The sequence below is a fragment of the Sceloporus occidentalis genome, unplaced genomic scaffold (genome assembly GCF_023333645.1).
Source record: "Sceloporus occidentalis isolate IW3139 unplaced genomic scaffold, rSceOcc1.0.p SCAF_172, whole genome shotgun sequence".
Lineage (NCBI taxonomy): Eukaryota > Metazoa > Chordata > Lepidosauria > Squamata > Phrynosomatidae > Sceloporus > Sceloporus occidentalis.
This window is the reverse complement of record NW_028317152.1, coordinates 1512374-1535705: the sequence shown is the minus strand read 5'-3', so window position 1 is coordinate 1535705 and position 23332 is coordinate 1512374. Positions and strand designations below refer to the sequence as shown.

Sequence of the window (23332 nt, the reverse complement as noted above, 5' to 3'; positions counted from 1 at the left end):
CTACCCTCCCAAACACACATGGACACAAAAACATTCTAGCATCCCCAGACATGGTTATCTAAAACAGGATTAGGAGCCCAATCTTTCAATGCGGTGGATCTGCCAACTAACACCCTTTCACCTCTGCGTGCCCAGTGTGAAAAGAAAGGCCTTTCCTACTGCATGTGTGAAATGCCAGAACTGCTTTTCCACACACTAATGTTTGGGGACAGAAGTGACTGATTTCCAATTTAATAAATCACATTGTGTTAATGTAAAATAGGCAAACATTAAAGCAGAAGTGACGTAATCTGCTCTTTGAGCTTCATGTTGTTTAGCTTGTTCTGTCTTACTAAATTAAAAATTAATGAATACAGTTTTTGAGAACAGTGGGAGGAGATACCCAAACAATACACTACATTTAAAAACATTCACAATCCTATATAAATTTTTAATGGTTCAGCATGTACTAAAGTGGTACATTGTGTGCTTAGAAGGGCTGAAGATGGACAACTCTGCACTAGATTTAAAGAACAAAATATGTTTGCGCTAATAAAGAAATATTGCCCTTAAGTGATTTGAGGGGCTCTTAGTCCCTCCAGTACTGCTTTTTTTTAATTTAATTTTTTGTCAAGAAAAGCGCTACACATGAAGAACAGTGAAATGAAACAAGGGTATTGCATTTTTAAACAAAGCAAGTTTTATTAAAATACAATGTTTATTTAGAACAAATACATGTTTTTCAAAACCATTTGATATGTGGTCACGCATTAGGTACCGAACAGTGATGGAAAATGTCATATCTGGAAATATGAATCAAGGGGGTGAGGCAATCAATCTGTAGCCACCAGGTTTGTGGACAACAAGATGGAGAACCACAGGATTCCAGATGGAGACCATCATAGTTTAGCGTTAACTGTAGGGTAATCGATTCTTCCAATAAGTCTTTCACAATAAATATCTGCTTCCCAAAAAATAAATTCAGAAATTGCTTTATTCTGGATAAAAAGCCATTGTTCTTTCATTTTAGCTTATATGCACAAATTACTTAGTATACAGATGCTTTATAGTTAAATAGCAGCTTCTATAAAATACATTTTCTGCATTCAATGGTTTGTCTTTCTTCTAACAACATATAAGTGTATTTGTTTCTCAACTTTCTGTTCCATCGTGTAACATTACCATATGGTAATGGTTAATGTTTTTAGCCTACCTGCTGGACTTGTTTTGTTTGTGGTATTACCTACCAAGCCCAAATATTGTGTCCTGGTAGGAACAGTCCAAACTCAGAGCCAGAAATTCTAGAAACCCTTCCCACAAACATCAGTCCCCGTGTTTATAATCTATCTATGCAAAGTTTAGTTTATGAATATGCAACCTCTCCAGCTTCCCATGACTATTTACTCATGGCTTACGGTGGTCATATTATGTACTCCTTCCTTTCTGGCAAGCATTTCAAGGCATCTGTGTTGTAAATGTCTCATTTTCAGTGAATTAGAAACAATATAAACCTATTTCTGCAAATCATGGCCTTTTAACAGATGGCTATCCATCGCTCTATAGACTTGTTAGGCAACAAAGATTCTTAGAATGCCAGGATGATCTTAATCCCTTTCACCCTCAAAATATATTTAAATTTAGGTGCTTTATCGAACCTGCTCAAAGCCACTATAATTTACATTACAATCAAGACTCCAGAAAGTTTAACTAAAATAAAAATATATATATATATGACCTATATAAATACAATATTTATTTTATACCAACAAAGTAAAAGGCTTCATCTTAGGGATGACATGTCCAATAACCACTTTGTCATGGCAAAGTTCAATAAAGAAAATTAAAGAAAATGGTTACTATAAAAGAGATAGACATTTTAAGGGCTGCATATGTTAAAATGATATTGTTATTTAATGCACCGTTCAAAGACTTGAATATGTCAAATTTAAGAGCACTGGGGCTACACAGCTTGGGGTGCAGAATGCATGTATGATAGATAATGCTCCCCATTAGTCAGGCATTTGAGTGTCAATGGTGAGCCCAATGGAGCACTCATGGTTACCAGAAGACTGTTCAAAGAATCCAAATTAAAATCCCCTGCAAAGTGGTTACATGTAAACTTAAGCCTCTTGTTGGTTTGTTTTTCTTTTTGTTTTTTAGTTTTTTACAGCCTATCTGGAGCAAACATTTCCATAACTATAATTGTGCTTTTATAATTCTACATTAAATTGCAAGTACCTTAATAGTGGATAAATCATAACATACCTGAGTATATTCCTATTACATGAGTAATTCATTTGAACAAAGATGCATTGAAGGCAGCGGAAAAAAGCATGCTGCACTTTATTCCATTTCTGATCATATATGGGTTTCAAACAGAATGAAGATGCTGTCCATAGAATGCTGTATCGGCAGCAGCAGTGGACAACTTATTCAGAATCACAGAATTGCTTGCATCTTACTTCAAAAGAAAAACCCTACAATATATCTTTGCAATGCCTTTAAAAGCTAAAATGAAAATGTAACCTAAACACAGCATTTTTGGAGCAATACAAGTAAAAGCCAAATGATTCAACCATTTAGACATACATCTAAGCACACTCTTAATGTCGTTAGAATGTCTTTAATGTCAAACAGGAATTCTGTATCTGCATTATGGTAAGAAACAAATTACAATCACACAAATTGAAACCAAAACCATAAGAATGGGATACATCAAAACTATATAGCGCAACAACGTATAAATAATGTATTTCATCCTATCACTCAACAAGAGAGCGTTATATAGAAATTCATCTGATATATGTGTGTAAACAGGCCTAGCTGTATGCATTTCTACAAAAATATTTACAAACAAAGAAAAAGAAAGACATATTTAATTATGCAATTTAAGACACGTTCTTAACTGAGGACACTTAGGCAATACAAACACATGTTGTTGGGAGCACAAGTGCTTTGACATCCAAAAACACACTGGCGTTCTTTACCCCACGCCTTGCATAGCTCGATGGTTGCATGCCTAGGTGGACCTTTACACGCAGGCAGGGTATAATGTATTGTATAAATATGTAAAACAAAAAAAATGCAATACACAAACTGCACAGCACTCTTGGATTTTGGAGACCGTTCGTGTCACCAGGGCATCTCTGAGTCTGGGCTCAGCAGATTTTGTTTTTCTTTAAACACAAAATAACCCAATTTTCCTTTTGGCTTTCTTCAGAAATAGCAAAAAGAATGTCTGATTTTCTTATCAACATTTTTTTTGTTGAGAAACCATGTCTTTTTAGGTCAATGGCACAACAAAAATCCAAGGTCACATTAACAATGGTAAATCAAGTTTTAAACGTCCACAATACTTTGTATAATATAGTCCACACGTGGAAGAAAAATCACATACAACAGGAATTTGCACCCAGTTCTTCAAAGGGTGGGGGAAATTTTAAGTGTACTCCTCACCATAGTCCTCCATTTTTGGTGCTACACGTTCAACTTGTTAGCGATAGTCATAAGGACTTTCAAGATGGGCATGAATCCAGAGACTTCACTGAAGTTGCTGCTGCTGACAACCTGTGTGTGTAAAACTAAACCATGCTGGTAATTGCGCGTTTCCATACAGCGGGCAATTTCATGAAGCCCTGTCACAATATGAGGGGATAGCTGGAGGGAGAAAGACATATACAATCATTTCACTATTTAATCCATTATAATGTGTGTATAAAACATTGTAAAGATTTGTGATATTAGATCTCACATTTAAAAACTATTCTGGCTTTGAATCAATATGGTTTGAGCACAAATTCCCTCAACAGTGTTCAACCAGATGTATCCAGAAATCCTAGCTTGCCACAGATGAGGCCTTTTCCAGCCATACTAATTGTTCGGACAACATCGCCATCTAAATTAAGACTGGAAAGTTCATACGCAATGAAAGTGTTGAGAATCAAACAAAGGTTCAAGTTTTTGCGCATAAGATTACATTTATTAAGTTACTTTTTTTTTTATAGCCCTAAAATACCTAAAATACCCTAAAATGGCCTTAGAGGTCAAGTTCAAAATGGATGGCAAGTCAAAACAGACTTGGGATCTCATCAGCTATACCTGATTTTTTTTTTCAGTCATGTTTACTTATGTAAACTACTTTATTTAAATCCATGTAATTTTTATTACATCGAAAAATCTAAAAGAATACACACATTTTCGTTTAATGCAGATTTTTACATGGAATCTTACTAGTAGGGATGTGGTCTTCATATGGGTAACACGGGGGTTACATGTCCCTCTGCCTTGGTGGTTAAAAAATACTGACGGTGGAAGCAAAAAATCCCCTACTTACGGTGTTTTCTCTCAGCTTCTCATACAGACATTCCAACTTCTGGGGAGCATCTTCCAGCTTCCTTTTGGTTTTCTGGACAGAGTAAAGTGAAGATATGTTTAAGTGATTTATTGCACCTTAATCAGAAGGTGGGCAAGTTATAATTTCCCTTAGAAGGGAAGAGTGGTTTCGCCAATTAGATTAGAGCTTGCAGATGTCCCCTTTTGACGAAGCCGACTCAACCTGGCTACACCTTAATTTAATGACTTTACCTAAAATTAGATACTGTTATTTAAAATCTAGTTGTCAAATTAATTATTGTAGCACACATTATAAATTATACTATATCAACAAAAAAAAACCCCCAAAATATATTTGAGCCTTGTTTATAACCAAACATATTATGAACTACATCATTGCCTTTATTTAATATAAATTCTTCGACTAGTTTATAATTTTTTTCCAGATAAGATTTTCTTAACACACAAGTACATCCAGTTGCTGTTTATCGTTTAAAAAAAACCTCTTAAATATGTATGTGTTTAAAGAGGAACTATCTTGAAAAACAAACAGTTTTTATACCTATATCATTTTCCAGATCCCAACAGCCAAAGATATAGTCAAGACATTTCATGCAAATATAATTACCCATAATCCACCAGTGAAGCATAATTAAAAATATCTAGCACTAAACGTTGTGCCTAAACACATGCATTTCCTCTGTAAAGCTATTATCATAAATATATTTGGAAATGGAACCAGTTTAAAATGTGGTGAGGCAGCAAGATACGATCAACACATAAGGCACAAAAGAAAAATAAGTTCATTTTATATTAATAGAAAAACATGATTCATGTTTTGTACATAAGTGTGCTAAAAACACAGATTGTAAAGGTTAATTTCATATGAATTCTTTAATGAAAAGAATTTAAAAAAACATGCTCCACAAAGGGGCTTATTCACTAAATTAAACTCAACAACAACAATATAAATTATGAAGGGTCAAATCATAAGCGTATCCTACAAGACAGGGTGAAGTATAAATTGTATATAATGTGGGGGCCAATCAGCCCATTTTGGTGGAGGAACTCCATGGAAACATTTCCTAACCAGGAAATTCATGTACAAACCACCCCATAACTTTGCATTAGCCACAAAATCGTTGGTTCAGCGTAGTCGTTTTAGCCTGTGTTTTCTAGAATAAAATAAAGACCCCATAAACATATACTTACAGGGTCTGATGGTACTGCAGAACATCGTTGCACCAGGCCATCAAATGTGTTCTGCAATGGCTTATGTGCCAAAGGCAACTCCTTCTTCTCTATTTTCTCTACTGGCAATCGTTGTATCCCCTATTAGCAGAACAACGAGTAATAAGAATATATATATATATATATACACACATTGGGCTGTATTAGAAACAAAAAGTGCACATTTAGGTTTATTTGTGCAGTTAGTGAAAAAAAAAAAAGTTCTGTTAGAAGACAATGGCTTTTATTCAGGCTCAGTAACTAGTGTAGATGTTTGTGACCTATAGTGTCTTTATTTAGGAAACACCTTTTCTCCTTCAGACTGTACAACTTAGAAATCCATTCGATTGGAAAATGCATTTATTTATTTATAAAAGTCATCAGTAAGGCAAACACAGTATCTTTCTTACTGATGTCTTTATTTCAGTGAGAGAAGAAGCGATTCACTCATAAATCCCACCTCAGTTTACTAGCGGTCATCACTGCAGGTCTACTACACATATACGCAAAGATATATTCAGGTTTAGAATGGGATGTTATCCTGCTAGATAGGCCATGTTCGTTCCTTCAAGCAGAAATGGACAAAAGAGGGATTAGGGGATTTAACATATTTCTTTTAAAATGAACAGTTCATTTCAGGGGAAGAATTTTCTTGCCAGTGATTTGCAGCTTCTAGCAGCTCAAACTGTTGCGAAACACAGATATCGGAAAGGAGGAGAAGTTTAACCAGGCTATTGTGTTTTGATTTTATTCTCTTACAGGTAAAGAAAGCATATAAAAGTACTTTAATGGGAATCCATCATTGAATGGGCTGTATGGGTTATTAGCTGGTTCCTTTAAATATGCAATTCTTTTGCTGGATATTTTCTCATGAAATGTGAAAGTATCTATTGCGAAGATTAAATTCCTGGTGTTAGACTGTATTAAGAATGAGAAAAAAGAAAGGAAGCAAAGGAAAGAAATATACAAAGAATTCACAAGTTATAGTGTAGAATGGAACGGAACTCATTTTACCTGTACAATAGCTTCCTTTGGAACACCTAGAGGAGCCTGATGTGGATCTTGGCTTCCCAGTTGGTGCTGAAAAGTTTGTCGTTCATCAGGAAGATTCATCACTGGAGCAGTGATTGGAGCCAGTGGAATGAACTGTGTTGGCTAAAGAGAGCCACAGCAAAAGGATTAAAATGTAAATAAACAAATATCCAGTATAGTCATGGGGAAATCCTGATAACCTGCATTTTGCATTAGATAAACAATAGGTCACTTTGTTGTTCTGGTAACCTATTAAAGTCACGACTGCATCCAGGGCAGTCTACATTATGCCATGGCCAAGCTTCTGCTTGCTTGTACTGGACAGAATTGCCAGTGACCAGCAGAAAGAAAAATTAAAAATCTAAAATAATGTATGTGCGTGTCACAGAAAACACAGCTTGAAAAGTGGGATCCCTCCACTTACAAATTCTTCACATGTAAGTATCCTATGGACTTTTCTTGGTTCCCATTCATTATTAATACACTGAGGGCGAAATGGAAGAGGTCATAACCAACAAACCTGTACAGTTCAATACAGCAGTGCACATTGTGTCCAAGAGCTCTTCATTTCTGATTTAATAGAACGTTAATGTTATGAGTTTTGTATATTGTTAATTTTAATGATATTGTTCATTTTCACTCTGCCTTTGTTGAAATAGCACTCTGGAATCTGGACACTTTAAGATTCTTTAGAAAATATCGTGTAAAGGCAGACATTTAAGAATAGTCTGCTTTGCACAAAAAATATATAATAAATGGAAGTTCCTCTGCTTTCTGTGCTGTTCTAGATTGATGAATTGCATGCATTGCTTTTGCTTGCCTCTGTAGGTGAATATTTCCCATTGGGGTGGGAAAACACAGGCTCAGCCTCCTCTGCTACAGAGTGGCATGAATAATGAATATAAAAATTATGGAAACTAAACTCTCTTGATACAGCAGGCTTTATAATAATAATAAAATAAAAAAAAAAGATGGAGGCGGTAGACTGAGCCCTAAAGCATGTGTGAGTTTGGTACATGAGTCGTTTATTCCTCCCAACTAAACTATGTGGTCATGACAGACTTTCTCCAACAAGTCCACATCAAAAGTAGATGGCTTTAACGAGGAGCTAATCCGGTTGTAGTGAGCACAGCCTGAAGCTGATTCTCAGCCAGGCATCCTGAGAAAGCCAGGAGCTTTAGCTTCTGAGAGCTAAAGAGCTTGCATACACAAGGAAAAAATATTTATTTTCCCCCTTTGGTGTCTCTTGTTATTGCTGCACCTGTTATAAACACAAGTTAATTCATTGTGGGTTATGTAAAAAGTGATTACAGTGCAAATTTATAAAAGTGGTTTTATCGCTATAGGAACACGATGGAATGTTCAAATCAACAGAAACATTTCATCGGTTGTTAAAGTGTTATTTTTCCAGCAGTTACTTAATACACATAACCCTCAGTTTGCTTTTTGTTGAATTCTATATAATCTTAAGGTTCTTTATGTACATGCTGCAAAAAGCCCAATAAAAAATCTAGAAAATTAAAAACATGTTGTTAACATATCTGAAAAAGCAGAATCAATTCAAGAAAACAAGTTTTAGAATACAGAGTAACAGCATGTAAAATATATTGCTTTACTATTAGTTTTGACCTTATACATGTAAGTACACACAACCCTTACATCATATATGCAGTGGACAGACTATTTATTAAGCAAGACCAGGAAGTGGTAAAGCATAAATACACACTAATTTCTCAAATACAAAAGAGATGTTTAATATGTACACACTACCTGAAAACATTTTCCATACCTTTTTCCTTGGTACACCTGCTTTAATGGAGAGGGAATCAGTCCAACCTTCCTGTTCAGCTGCTAAGAATGAGAATAAGAATTTTTTAAAAAGCGTTTAATTATGGGCTCAAACCCAAACTATCATGTTATTCTGGAAGAAAAAAACATTTGCTTCCACTGCAGCCCACGTAGACAAGACTACAAGATGTATGACGGGCTATAGTGTGTATATAAGTGTATATGAGTGTAATGTTTCAATGTATAGCGTTACTACATACCATGATGTGTTCCTAAGTTTCTAGGTGTAAGATTTTGCATTGGTGAGAATACACTGACGTGACAGGACACTAAGAGACATGTGCAAGAGCTAAACAGACATCCTAGCATAGCTTGGTCCTCTGGAAATACTACCACCTGTGGTCTATTATGTCAACAAGTTTTGGACTAAAAAGAACTGAAGCCTCCATCTGTGCAGAAGTCACCTGGACCAATCTGGAATTGAGTTCGGACCTGAACGTATTTTTGAGAATAATAATGTCATAATTGAAGAAGTAATTACAAAGTCATAACTATTTCTGATTATTTTATTATGTTAATACATATAAGTCTGACAAGTTGTACACTGTAAAGAAACAAACTCAAAGAATGATATTGGTATAGGAAATATCTCTCTCATTGAATTAACTTTCTCTAATATCAGTCTTGGTGTGTGGAAAATATTCATTTGGCACTTACATAAGATTTAGGTTTTAAAAAAAGAATGCATGCCAATTAACACACACTTTGGGAGAATTGGAATGTCAACAAACATACAAAAAAATCTCTAGAATTAAGTAATCTTGACTGTTTTCATACCCAAGCCAACCATATTGTAACATTGTAATCAGGGATGGATTGTAATATTGGTGGCCAAAAACATATCGTCCGAAAAAGACATAAAAAAGCCTCCATTCTGGGACGGGGGTCAATTCCCCCAAGCCGTAAATATAAACTAAATGCTGCACAAGGCCGGATTAACGTAGGGACTGAAGAAGCTGTTGCTCCAGGCCCCTACTTAGGCTTAGTCAGGGCTGGCCCATCGTGAAAATTCCCGGTGGGCTGACCGTACACTGAAGTGGCCGATGCAGCTGCACGAGGCTGTCTTTAATGCGGGGCAAAAGCCTGCAACAACCGCGTCCAGAGGGGCCCTGTTGCTTACAGTGTGTGCGAGCAATGTCTCTTGTTCTGCCCAGGGGAAGCAGGAACCCAGAAGTCATGTGAATTTATGTCACATGATTCCGCTCGGTTCCTGCTTCCCCTGGGATGGCAGAAGAGAAGTTGTTTGCAGAGAGTGCAAGCAACACAGAGGAAAGCAGCGCCCCTTGCAAAAGTCTGGGGGTGGGTGTATGAACAAGTATGCGTGATTGAGGGAATGAATGAGTATCTGTGAATGATTAGTATCTTTGAATGAGGGAATGAATGAGTATCTGTGAATGGGTATATGAATGAGTGAATGAGTGAATGCGTAAATTGGGGGGGGCATGCCACAGGGAGGCTGTAAGTGATGTGCAGCTAGCTGGGGCCATTACATAAATTAATACTAAAGCAAGGGGCAGGCTGGGGGCATAAATATACATAGTGCTGGCTGGGGGCAATACACAAGGGGGTAATAATACAAAAGGGAGGGATCAACAAAGCAGTCTCAAAAGATGACTTTGTGATCCCCTTTGATTAAGTTATTATAATTATTGATTTATTGCAATTATTAGGAAAAATTATGTATCTATCTTTATGACTTTTGTGTAATGTTACAATTTCTATGTTTTCAAAAGTAAACAAAGTTAGCAGGGCTGTATTTCCCCAAATGACAATTTCAGAACACACCACACATTAATTTTACAGATTTACAAGCTGTGCCACACTGTTACAAAGATGTCTGTTACTCTAGAATGTCTACCTTCTGAAGCTTGCCGATTCGCAAGCCATGGAAGACATCCTGAAAGGTAAAGTGAAATTTGGAGCACTCAGTCATACTACAGTGTGATGGCCATTTACACGGGTAGGATGCATTTAAGATTTTCTTACTGTGGATGATTTTATTAATAATTATTCTGTTTTGTGGTTCTGGGCCATGTCAAAATCCAAGCTACAGAATAGGTGACTGGGTATTTGTACAGTAGTCGCTAAGTAACACTTCCCCTCCCCTTCCTCTCTCAGTTGGGGTACCCCAAGGCTCTGTTCTAGGACCCCTTCTGTTCTCTCTTTATACTTCCTCACTTGGCAAACTGATCTCATCCTTTGGCTTTTAATACCACCTGTATGCTGATGACTCCCCTGTTCTCTCTCCCTCTGTCTTAGATCATGTAACTAACTGCCCTGCATCTGTGTCTACCTGGATGTCTGCATGTTTCTTGAAACTTAACCTCTCTAAAACAGAACTTCCCTCCATTGCTAAGATTCCCCCATCAATTCCCTTCGTTATTAATGGTGCCATCATCTCCCTGTCTACTCATGCACACTGTCTTGGTGTCACCCTTGACTCTGACCTTTCATTTACCCCCCACATTCAGTCTGTCTCTAAAAACTGTCGCCTCCATCTTAAAAACATGATTATCTCCTGTCTTGATTCCTGTAACTCTGTCTTAGCCGGTCTTCTTCTTAACCGTCTCACCTCTCTACAATCTACAATGAATGCTGCTGGCAGACTCATCAACCTCTCCCATCGCTTTACCAACATCTCTCCCCTCACTGGCAGCCTGTGCGTTTCAGGGTTCATTTCAAAATCCTCACTCTTACTTTCAAAGCCCTTCACAGCAGTTCCCCGACCTACATCTACTCACTCATCTCTAAATACACTCCTAACCAGTCTATCATCTTAAAAAATCTCTCAAGACCCACTTCTTTCAGGACGCTTATAATATTGCACATTAACACCCCCCATATTCCCTTAGCTCACCTCTCCTAGTCCCTCGAATGCAATACTTACACTAGTGTGGCTGGTCCATCCCTTACAATGGCACTTTTACCTTTTACCTATTGTGTAAATCCCTCTAGATTGTAAACTTGTTTGAGCAGGGCCCTCCTCACCTGTTGTCTCTGTAAGTCAATTTGTTATGTTACATACTACTTGTTATGTCCTGTCTACCCATTGTACAGCGCTACGGAATTTGATGGCGCTATTTAAAACAAATAATAATGTCTTTAAAAGCAGGAAATCTAGGAAAACCAGATATACATCGTAAATGTTCAAACAAAGAGAAAACGAATGGAGATCCAGATTAAGACCACAGAAAGGCATTCAAGGCATCATGGCTGGACATATATAGTAAACTGCTGTAACAAATCTCGAACCAGATGTGTATACTGACCCTATAGTGCAAAGGAAACTAACCGCAGCAATCTGTACCCTCCAAAGTGGCAGGGTGTAGATCTTGACTAAAAGCTTTTTTAAGGAAGTCAACTAAAGTAGCTGGAGAGGTTGAGAAAACCATCCACACCTCCAAAGTTGTTGTTTCACAAAAGCATTTCCACTGCTTCTGAGAGCTCACCTGATGTGAATGCCTGACGAACTCTGAAAATAAAGTTATGTCCTTGAAAATAGTCCTTCCGGTGAGAGCTTCCAGCTGCTTAATTAAAAAAAAAGCCACCAGTGATTGACTGTCAGATTGTACGTAAACAACCCGCCTCTGAAGCAGTTGTCTCCGATTATATAAATTCATCTAGCCTGCCAGTAGTTCTAGGAAATTGCTTCCTCCAAGTTCAAAACCCTTAAGCAGAAAACTGTTCCACACGTGCTCCCCAGACGGCTCACATTTTTTTTTTTATGTCAATCAATTGGGATTCTGCCCTGTTTCAGTAGCTACCAATGGATACACTTGTAGATGTATCTTACATCTACGTTGACATGATAACCTCTTAAAAGTTTAGTATAAGAAAAAATTGGAAAATAGACTAAATTTGTACAGATCCTTACTGGGAATGGGAAGGAAAATCAGTTTAAGGCAAAGCTCCTGAAACATGTGCAGCAGGAAAAAAAAAACCTTTACATTTGTCTATGGACCTTAAAACTAAGAGATAATGGACAGAAGGTTCTAAATAAAAGTGACCTTAACTGCCACAACCATTAGGCCTAGTGAACCTTGGCCTTACTCATCAATCCCTAGTGGATCTCTTACCGTGCTGGTTCCTTTTGTGACTAAATACTCTTAAAGAAAGTACCAACAAAATGCATAACATACAGATATGGTTAAGATTCAAAATCACCTGAACAAGCCTGAAGCCAGAGGGATCTTTTAGCTGCAACAGTTGGGGGGGCAGTCCTAACCAGCATGTTGGCACTTTTTATAGTACTAAATAAATTAGGACCCTAAGGATCAACAGTAATGTCTTTATCAACCTGGATAAGCCATGTCTTGGTAGATCATCCCACTGGGGCTGAGGCTAAGCCAGGCCTGTAGTACATAACAGCTGAATCAAAAGCCTCTCTCGATGTTTCTCTCTGCTCTATGATGTATAGGATCTGAGAAATGTGAGTTGTCCTCAAGGGGCAAGGCTGTCTTCCTCGTTGCTTTGACAACTGCATTATTCACCTGTTGTTCTAAATGGGCTCATAACACAGGCTCATAACACAGGCTCATAATGAATGAACAGCAGAGACAAGCTTGAGTACATCTTCAGTGGGGGAAATTGTGAATCTTTTGTATATTCTCCTTTATTTTCTAATGACAAACCCCTCTTGATTGGATGTGGCACATGGTTCTTCACAGATTAACAGATACACTTGTAGGGGCCATGAATAGACTTTTGACAACTAGCATAAGAAAGGTCTTTGTAGCAGACTTCTGAGGAGCAGCATGTGATGGCTGATTACCCACAGGGTTGGGGTCTAAGCAAGGCAAAACAGCTCAACAAGATCTGGGATCAGGCACTGGGAAGAACAAGTGGAAAGGTGGCAGGCATACAGAGAGGATAGCTTCCGCCAGAAAGCAGAGAATGACCAGTAACGAGTAAAAACATCCCTGTTGCTAGGCAAATGGGACACACTTGAATACGAGGCCAAAAATGCAGGTTCTCGCACCTTGGAAGAACACGGAGGCCATCTTGCATGCAAAATCCCTTGCAGAAGTGGAATTAAACTCAATGGAAGAGGAACCTGGAACCCCAGGAAATAAAAGTATGAGCGGTCCCTAGGGTGGCTAACAATAATCAGAACCAAAGCTTCAATAGTAAAAGACCTCACTAGAACTACAAAATGGAGTCGACACATCCCTTCACAACCCACCAGAGATGCTACTATTTTTTTTTCTTTTAGCCATTTTTTGAAGACAAGAAGGTGAAAGCTGGGTCAATATATTTTGTCTTATGGAAAAAGGGCTTCCACCATGGCAATATCCGGTACCTTTCATCACTCCAAAGCCAAAACTAGAGAGAGGGCCCAAGCCAAATGAAGTCTTTAGGGTTGTGGCTCCAATGTAGGATTTCCACTAATGGGAAATGATGGGTAAGACATCTGCCACTATAAGGGTGGCTAAAGAAAAACAGGAGAAAAAAACCTGACTACCAGAGGTAGGGCAGAAAGAAAGCTGGTTATTTCCAGAGGTGGTGTCAATGTAATGGTTTGTTCTTTCTGTCCTACCTTTCAGTACTACTATACAAAAAAGGTTTGAGATTAACTCAAAAGACAGGAGTTTAAGAGCCTGCCAGTAGAGTCCAGTTGGAATACTTTAACGAACAACAAATCCTTGAAGGGTACCACATAAAAAAGGTTTGAGATTAATCCTCTTATGGGGTCCATTGAAGACATAATAAGACTTGTGTCGATTTTTCCTTTGTAATGGCACAAGAAGCTAAAGTTTGAGATGCTCCTGAGAGACTTTTAAATTGCTGTCCATCCTCTGAGATAATCCCAAACCTTTTCTTGCATGGCACTTCCAATAACTACTGCCTAAATTGCATTATTCCTAACACTGTTGAATGCCCAAACTTTTCCCACAAAGAATGACTTAATTATTTACAATTTTGCCTTATTTTTGTTGCTGGGAACACACAAAAGCAGGCACTAATAAGTAGTTGCCATAGAAATTGAGAACACTTGAGAAAGTTGGTATTGTTTTATGTGATTAAACATTCAGAGACGAGAAATAAAAGGACAGATCTGATTTGCTTGACATACTAGAGAGTGTAATTAATGTTGTCCACAGGTGACATAATTTAAACAAGGAGACACTGCAAAACGTACAAAAGATCGTTAATGGTCACACTGAAGATTCCAGAGTCAAATCTATAAGATATACATAACGAGGAACTAATTAAAGGGGTACACTCCAGTCATCATATGCATTTTAAAGTATTTTGCCGAGCAGGAGATGTGTTCAGTAGAATTGCATGTAATATCAACAATGGAGAGTGAAAGCATATACAACACGTACATTTTAATGGACCATGATTATCATTAACGTGCACATGATGGCTGAAAAACACTTTACAAATATTGTAATTGCGAGTTATAAATACATCTTGCTTTACTAAAAAGGCAGTTAGCTCCTTTTATAAAAGAAAATGGTGGATGAAATATTTGAATAGTGTAACTGTTTTTAACACCTCTCTGGCTAAGCAGAAACAGCACAGGTACACTACCTTATGTGTTCTTAAACAATAATTTCTGCATATTCATAGAAAATCTATAAGCAGCTTATTTTAATAATGTGACAGCTGGCAAAAAATGGATTTTGTTATTAATACAATATTTTGGTGAATTCCACTTACTGGTTGGGGGTGGTGGTATAGTAGCAGGGGCTCCAGGTCCACCTTGGTAAAATCCACTGCCAATCGGATAGTTAAGAGGCGGTTGCGATGTGTTCATTAAGGGAGGAGTGGGAGGCTGACCAACCGAAGTCAGTGCTCTTGACTGGCTGACCGAGGTGTGCGAAGAAAGGATGGAGGCCGCAGGGAACATCATAGGTCCTTGAAGATTAGGAACTGCCGGTACATTCATAGGGCTAGTGGAAGGTATTTGACCCAACCCAGGGGATGGTGCAAACGCAGCAGTAGGTGGGACCTGATGAGTTGGCTTGAAAGATAGCTGTTGTGCAAATCCTGAACAGGCGTTAAAGAAATCAAAGCAACATGTCATTTATACAGGAGAAAGGGGCAACGATTAGCTATACTAATATACTACCTGTAACTCAAACAGGCAAACCACTGGGTTTTCAGTGTTTCCCAAGGATGAATAGACTACTGAATGGGAGCCAGACAGAAATAAAGTATAAGAATCTCCAAACATTGCAATTAAGTTGAAAAAAAAACAAAAACTAACAGCAACAAATGGGTCTGCAGGAGAATGGCGTTTCAGTTTCCTGACTTCACTATATTCTGAAGGTCCAATCCCAGTGAGCTTCAGAGACTGCTGCAGAGACTGAATAAATCTCACCGATTTAACTGTACATTAAACAGGGTTAGCCAAAGTCCAGGGATGCGCAATTTGTATTGCCCAAAGTCCAGGATACACGGTTCTTTTTTTTCCCCCAGAGCTTGCAGCACTGCGGGGGACCTGGATCCTAGCCCTGCTGCGGACAAATACATTTAAAAAAAAAAAAGAACCGTGTATCCTGGAATAAAAGCCTCTTCCCCCCCACGCTGTGTTGTTGCTGCACCGGATATGATGTCATTTCAAGCCCTCACGCAGCCCTGTTTGTTTCTGGCTGCGTGCACCAGAGCTTGGATGACATCTGCCGACATGATGTTATAAATATAACTTTAATATAATATTATTTAGCTGTTAATACATATGCCTGGCGCATATTGGCTAATGTATGCAAAACGAAGTATCACATCACACACCAAATGAATTAGTGGCACCAGGCATATGTGTATTAACAGCTTTGATTAAAATATTTTTTTGTATCAGGACAAATAAATTGTCATGAGGGACAAGTAGATTGGGCTACCATTTTAGTCCCTTATACAAGTAGATTTTTTTTTAAATCTCCACACTCCTGCAAAGTCCCATTTCACATTGAATTACGCACTATACACAGCACTTCAAAATGAATAGTGAAGTGAGGAACCGGAACCACAACTTTCCTGCAAACTCTCTTGTCAACTCTTACATTTTTTTTTTTTAAAATAGTGTTCTTCATCCTGGTTTCATGTGGATTACACTCTAAAGAAAATGGTTAGAAAACTGGACCAGGTCTCTTTTTTTAAGACAAAGTCTATGGCCGTTTCCTTTTTATGGTGTTACAAAATTTCTCTGTTTTGGTTGTTTTATAAATGTATTGCTTTGTCAAGAATTTACCTTTACATATGATGTGCTTACTAACGTCCAACCTAAATAAGGCTGGGAGAACCTTGCGATCAATGGGGATATTCACTAGACAGGGTAGGGTAATGGGTTTCACTGGTAGTCTACCAACAAACCATGGAACTAATTGCACCATTGGGGAAAATAATCCTAAAATCAGTCATGAGAGATTTACACATTGTTCAAAAAGACTAGGGGTATTGGAATGATTAGAGGTTGGTAATGGTAACAGGTTTTAAACACATGCATTGACTCCTGTTCAGCTTAATTTCCAGTATGAAAATGACACCACAAGAGACTCTCCTCTGCTGCTGACACTTTGGCAGGCATGAAAATAAATGAAAGTGACTTTGGGCAACATCCAAGATCACTTGACCCTATCTTGACTGCAATATCTCAACGTATCCATAGTGTGAGACCCTGAGCACTTTCTGTTAACAGGCTTGATGCCATTTGCATTGTTTTATATCCTATTCTACCTACACAAAAAACTTGAGTAGCCTAGCAAGTTAAATATGAACGGGGTAAAATTTGACATGATTAAATTACAATTTCATTATTCTTCTATTATTAAGTGGTTTGGGCATTCAAACGTAATAGGTATTCAGTGTTTCCAATATCACAGCTAGATTGAAATGCTTTGAAACTTAAAAAACAGAATGTAAAATGTTGCACTGTATAGAAATCAGTACAAACTTTTCAAAAAGCAACCATAAATACAATTTTAAGAGTTAAGGTACTCCAGGGCAGGCCCTACAGAGACACATCATATAGCTCATACTCCAATGCTTATGGGTATTACATGGCCGAGACAATCTGCTTTTTAAAAAGGTAAGAAAAATTGGTTAGTGTACATACCTTTTTGTGTTTCATTTTTAACCTATTGGGCAGCTAACAGGTAGACAAGGAAGGCCATAACATTAGACCAGTTATCATAAAGTCAAGCAGACCCAAACTGCAATGTTCTCTCACTAATACACTTATCAACTTGTAAGTCACAGAGCAGGAGAAACTAATTTCCCTGTGGCTATTATATCAGCAGCTTCTTCTAAAGCCCAGGTCACAAAGATACGACACAGGAGCATTGTATTCAGACAAAACAGCGTCAAAGGGCCTCAAGAAATCTCCCACAGCCACTAGAGTGTTTGGCAACAGTAGGGGGATTAAGCACTTGAGATGTGACCAGTTCCCCACCCACCTACCACCAGCCTTTCAACGATCTAAATGTATCTTACACAAAGAGCTACAGACCTCAAGCTGTAGTCTAGCAGAAGAATATGCCTGAAGTTTCTGCCTGTTCACTTTGACTAAGCTAAAGTAATTATGGGAGAATTTAATGATGAAAAGATTACTTTCATTGTTTTTTCCAAAAAAAACCCAAAACATATAATGAAAACCTGTTATTGAAAATTCAGCCTGAAGTATCCCCTATGAAACATTCCTCGACTGTTTCAAAAACCCAAACCTGAAATGACCTAGCACTATGCGCTAATGTTTTCTCTACATAATAGTAATGCAACAACAATATTTTGTTTCACTACTAACTACCACAGTCTACATATACATATATACATGTGCATAATTATTAGGAATACATTTGCTATTTCATCAGATTGGGAGGCATAATATTACTTGACTAAAGTCAAATTTATATCCCACCAATAGCTGACCGATTATATTAGACCCATATGACAGCTTTTTATATTACTATATCTTTACGCATTAATACAACAGCTCAGTAATGGGTCCATTTGATATGTCCCCATTCACTATTGTTCAACTCATGCAGAATCTCACCTTGCATAGTTGGCTGTGGGACTGAGTAAGGCTGCCAAGCTCCTGCCCTGGGGTACGCATTAGAAGGCAGGCCAGGAGCAGTCTGGACTGGGATGGTCGGAGGAGGCCCCATCGAGGTGGGTCCTGGCTGAGGAGTAAATACTGAAGGCACTGGCGGATAAAAAGGGATTCCAATGCTAGCTGGATTTTGGGACAAAGCCTACAAAAAGCAAAAAGCAATTCAATTTAAAAAAGTCCTGCTAAACAGGCATGGATATAATCAGAGCGAACATAAATCATTACACACACTTTAAAATCTGTGACAGAGTTTCACAAAGATGGTAGCTGTTAAACCACCAACAAGGGAACTTGACTATTTTTTGTCATATGAAAACATATGACATTTAATGACGTCTTATGTATGGATGCTATTAATAACGATATTTTTTATTATTGTATTTGAATACATAATGCCTTTCTTTTCATTAGACTTTTTTTTTTTTAACAGGGGAAGGAAAATAAGCAGCTCTTCAGCTGCTGTTGAAAATTCATGTTTTTACTAGAACAGCCAACTTAGATGACTGCTGTGTGTATATATAAAAAACTATAAAGCTGTAGAATTCCCAAAATGTATATCACAAGTACTATTTTTCCCTAATGCCCAAGAATTCGGCACAGCTCACCACTGCCACCTAGTGATAGAAGTATTATTGCTCAACATCCTTAACTTTGGTGGAGTGTATAACCCTTACAAGTACAAACAGTACAGCATTGAGGGCTCTTGGAATGTATATATTTAGATCAAACTATACCCGTCTACTGTCCTCTTTATACCGGACTTCCTCTAGGGCTTTGCTGTCCTTTGGTGTGGGGGATGGTTGATTACTAGACATCTTGGAGGCAGACGGGTGAGAAGTCATAGCATCTCCCTGGGCGTTCAGCAGGCGATCTCGCAATAGACAAATGGAACGCTTAAAGGATTGATATAAAGTTAAATACATTGCTCTGTAACATTATTAAAAAAAAACACACACATAGACAGAGTAGCCATTTTAATTAAAAAAAAAACCTCAACATTTGTCAAAAGACAACATTTTTAAATGCATTTGACACAATATTTACTAGAATTACAAAATACCTCTTTGGAATCAACAGGCAAGTAAGTCATTGCAGCGGTTAGGTTCCCCTGGGAAGCCAACAGACTAGCGTATTGAGCCACCTTCTCAGATAATGCAGGGCCTTGTGGTGGCATCTCTGCTCCCCGAAGAATCTCAATTGACTTTCTTAACACCATTGCTTTTTCTATCAGATCCTGTGCGTACAATACAGTAACATATGAGAAACCCAGTTACAAGACAGTTACAGGTCGACATTTGGTAGTGCTCTTAGTCACTAAATAACAACTAGTCTTTATGTGGGTACTTTAAAGGAGCAGTTTCATTTTGTTTTATGACATATTATGTGGATAAAGAGATGGAGGAATGGTAGAGCAAGAAACCCCCCAAAATACTAATAATATGAACAGCCTAAAAAACCCCCCAAAAAACACAGTATTCCATCACGGCTGAAACAGTACTGTTTAGGAACAGCTCTATTACCTGCAGTGCAAGTGGGTTTGACATTTCATGGTTATTCACCCAACACTCAACAAGCTTGTCTACGTTTCCTGAGGATATATAACAAAGACAGGCCTGGGCAGACAGCTTTCCATCTCCTTCTGACTCCAAACGACTTCCGAGAGCATCTGGTGAAATAGGTGGTATTTAACTACGAAAAATAAACTTTGCCAAATTTCTAGGTCACAGTACACTCATTAGGCAAGAAACTGCATTTCAATAGGCACATTTTTTAATATGGAAGAGAAAGCATAAAAACAGGGCAAACTTTAATAATATATATATAAATATTACAATGTAAATATGTAAATCTAAATAGGCAAAGACGACTATTGGCTAATGCTAATTTAACATTTCCCCACTACAGTGATTGGTATATTCACAGTATATTTTGACACGACATCCCTATAAATGTGCAAGGCAAGGCAGAGTAAACCTTTTCTAGACATTATGAAAATCTGACTTAATCACATAAAACACATAAGTTTAACCCACTAAGGACCAAGATGTTTGTTAATATTTGTCCTGAGTTTAGAAATAGTTTTTTGCTTCTTTTTACAAGTTATAGGGAAACAAGTAGGGTATTTAGGACATCTTGAAGGCAGTCAATTCAATTTACCCCCATCAAACCATATAATTTTGAAAAACTAAACACCTAGTTAGTATTTGAAATGATAGTAATTTAATGCTTTTCATGCACTAATTTTACCACCAGTCTTTGTAAAAGTTAGTAGTAGTAATATTTATTTTTCACACAAATTATACTTCAGGTATCAATTTACAGCTCCAGTATATCATTTCCAAACACTCCAATATGTGTTCAGAAAGATCTACCAAGTACAGTGATAACACCCATGGTTTGATGAGTTGTTTGGGGGATAAAGGACACATTTAGGACATGTGCAAATCAGTTTTTCAAATTGGAATTTTGACATTTGGTCAGCCTCCCCAGGGCATTTCAAATGGTGGTATTTTAAACCACCTTTCCATACACTAATTCTACCACCTGCCTTTGTCAAAATCTGTGGTAGTCATTTTTGTGTTCATTTATAGCTTCTGGTATATATTACTGCCAGACATTAGGCAATATGTATTCAACACCTCCTGAGTACAGAGATACCACCCATGCATATATTTATTTGGTTGTTTCGGGGCCAAAAGCTCACATTTGTGGAGGTGCACATTTTTAAAACTTTTGACATGTGGTCAGTCTGCGCACATATCGTATTTGGGATATATTTTACCCCATCAACCCATACACTTTTGTGGCCCAAGGGTCCCACGGTGAATCACATTGCTGTCACAAAAAACAGTAGCGTGTCTATAGGGGAGGGGGCGAGCGGAGGGGCCGCCTCCCCTGGGCTGATCTTCAGGGGAGTACTGAGGCAGCTCCAAGATTGTCAGCTCCCCAACCAGCCCTGCTCATTGGGTGCCCCCGTGGGCAGCCACCATGAGCGCTGGTCTGGATAGGAGCCGTGTTAATGGGCAGGTGTGTGTAAGGGCAGCGTATGTGTATATGTCTGTTTATGGACAGATGTGTGTAAGGGAAGCGTATGTGTATGTGTGTGTTTATGGGCAGGTGTGTGTAAGGGCAGCATATGTGTATGTGTGTGTTTATGGGCAGGTGTGTGTGTGTGTAAGGGCAGCGTATGTGTGTGTTTATGGGAAGGTGTGTGTAAGGGCAGCGTATGTGTATATGTGTGTTTATAGGCAGGTGTGTGTGAGGGCAGTGCGTGTGTGTTTATGGGCAGGTGTGTGTAAGGGCAGCGTATGTGAATATGTGTATTTATGGGCATGTGTGTGTAAGGGTAGCGTATGTGTATAATCGTGTTTATGGGCCGGTGTGTATTAAGGCAGTGTGTAAGGTCAGTGTAAATAAAATAACCTCTGTAAAAAAAATAGCCAGGGCACAATTTTCCATTCTTTCCTCGGGCGCAAAAGGAGCCAGCTACAGCTCTGCTCCATGACGCTGAATGCATCGCTATGGAAGCATTTCACAAACACTGTTGGAGCTTAGGGTGTGATCCTTAATTGCCTCCTTAGCTCTTTTAAATCAGACGTCCCCTGCCATATTTGCATATAGCGGATGTGGATGCATTGTGCTAGGCACGTCATTGGTCATTAAAGAGTTCCAATGCTTTTGCAGTGTTAACGGAACCTCTTGCCAGTGACAGTTTTTGGCTCTGTGACATTAAAGCATTCCCTAAAAATATGAAAGAATCAAAAGTTGATTTTAGGCACTCAACAGTACTAAGAATGGTATTTCTAATGCTGTATTTAGTAATAAATGCAACAATAATATAAAAAGGCAATTCAACAACAAAAAAATTACAGGCAATATCAACAGTCAAACACAGTAGCAGTTGGGAAATCATGAGGACTTTAAAGTACAGTTGTGGGAGGTTCCTTAAGGAAAAGCTTTACGAAAAAGGTCAGCACAAGGAACAGTTAGAAAGCTTATTGTAGAGGTGGCTTGAGCTGAGTAAAAGGGACAATTCATCAAAATGCTAAGAAGAGCATTAAAGAAAGGTTCTTGTGGAATGTACTGTACCACACAGTTCAGAGAACTCCTCTGGCTTTGAGTATGTAAGGAGGAAAGCCAGGGCTTCCTTCCAGCTCTGCAAGTTACAGTTGAGAACAATGTCCTTCCACTTCTGCTGAACCACAGACGAGAGGAGCTGAAGATAGGGAACAGGCAAGATCAGTTAAAACATTATCTTTGATGGCGACCTATGCCCCAAGATCCCATAAAGCATTAACAAAAACACACTCTAACACTCTTAGTGTCAGAATTTTTGACTACAACTCTAACTAGATTTAGTGAGAGACAGAAGAATCTGTATTTTTTAGTTCAACAGAAACCAAGGGTGCATGACTCCACATTTTTTGGAGCGTGATTGACATGGTGAGAATCGGGCAACAGTGGACACTGAGTGGCAGTCTTCATTTCCCCTCATCCAAAAGAGGTTCCAAGTAAGTGAACTTCTACCACTTACTCCACCCCTACCAGGCAGCAGAGCCACACAAGGAAATACCCAACTTTAAGCTTCCCCCTATGACTGTGTTTTTAAAAAATAGAGTATTATGCCAGTGTACCCCTTTTAAGGAATTAGTATACGGGACATATGTTAGCTCAAGACTTAAACTGTATAAGGTATGTGTTGGAAAAATACTTATGTTATCGAAAATATTATTTGCTTACATATAAGGAAGTAGAAAATGTCATGTCCATGATATATGCACCAGTCCCCGCCAACACGCTTCCTCTATGATATTCTATATATATATATATATATAGAATAAAAGGTCAAGTCTG

The 23332-nt window shown here is 38.2% G+C and overlaps 1 protein-coding gene across 1 annotated transcript in view; it reads right to left on the bottom strand.

The window, feature by feature from the left end:
* Positions 1-3456: 3456 nt before the first annotated feature.
* LOC149279311 (protein transport protein Sec31B-like) overlaps positions 3457-23332 on the bottom strand; it is a 48787-nt gene continuing 28911 nt past the window's right edge. Inside the window, exons 15-25 of the mRNA XM_089501332.1 lie at positions 22568-22694; positions 19999-20144; positions 19539-19712; positions 19213-19371; positions 18422-18620; positions 15088-15417; positions 8363-8424; positions 6556-6696; positions 5524-5643; positions 4313-4384; positions 3457-3636 (exon numbers count right to left, since the gene is read on the bottom strand). Coding sequence (XP_089357458.1) covers positions 3457-3636; positions 4313-4384; positions 5524-5643; positions 6556-6696; positions 8363-8424; positions 15088-15417; positions 18422-18620; positions 19213-19371; positions 19539-19712; positions 19999-20144; positions 22568-22694 — 1710 coding nt within the window. The remainder of the gene's footprint in view (positions 3637-4312; positions 4385-5523; positions 5644-6555; positions 6697-8362; positions 8425-15087; positions 15418-18421; positions 18621-19212; positions 19372-19538; positions 19713-19998; positions 20145-22567; positions 22695-23332) is intronic.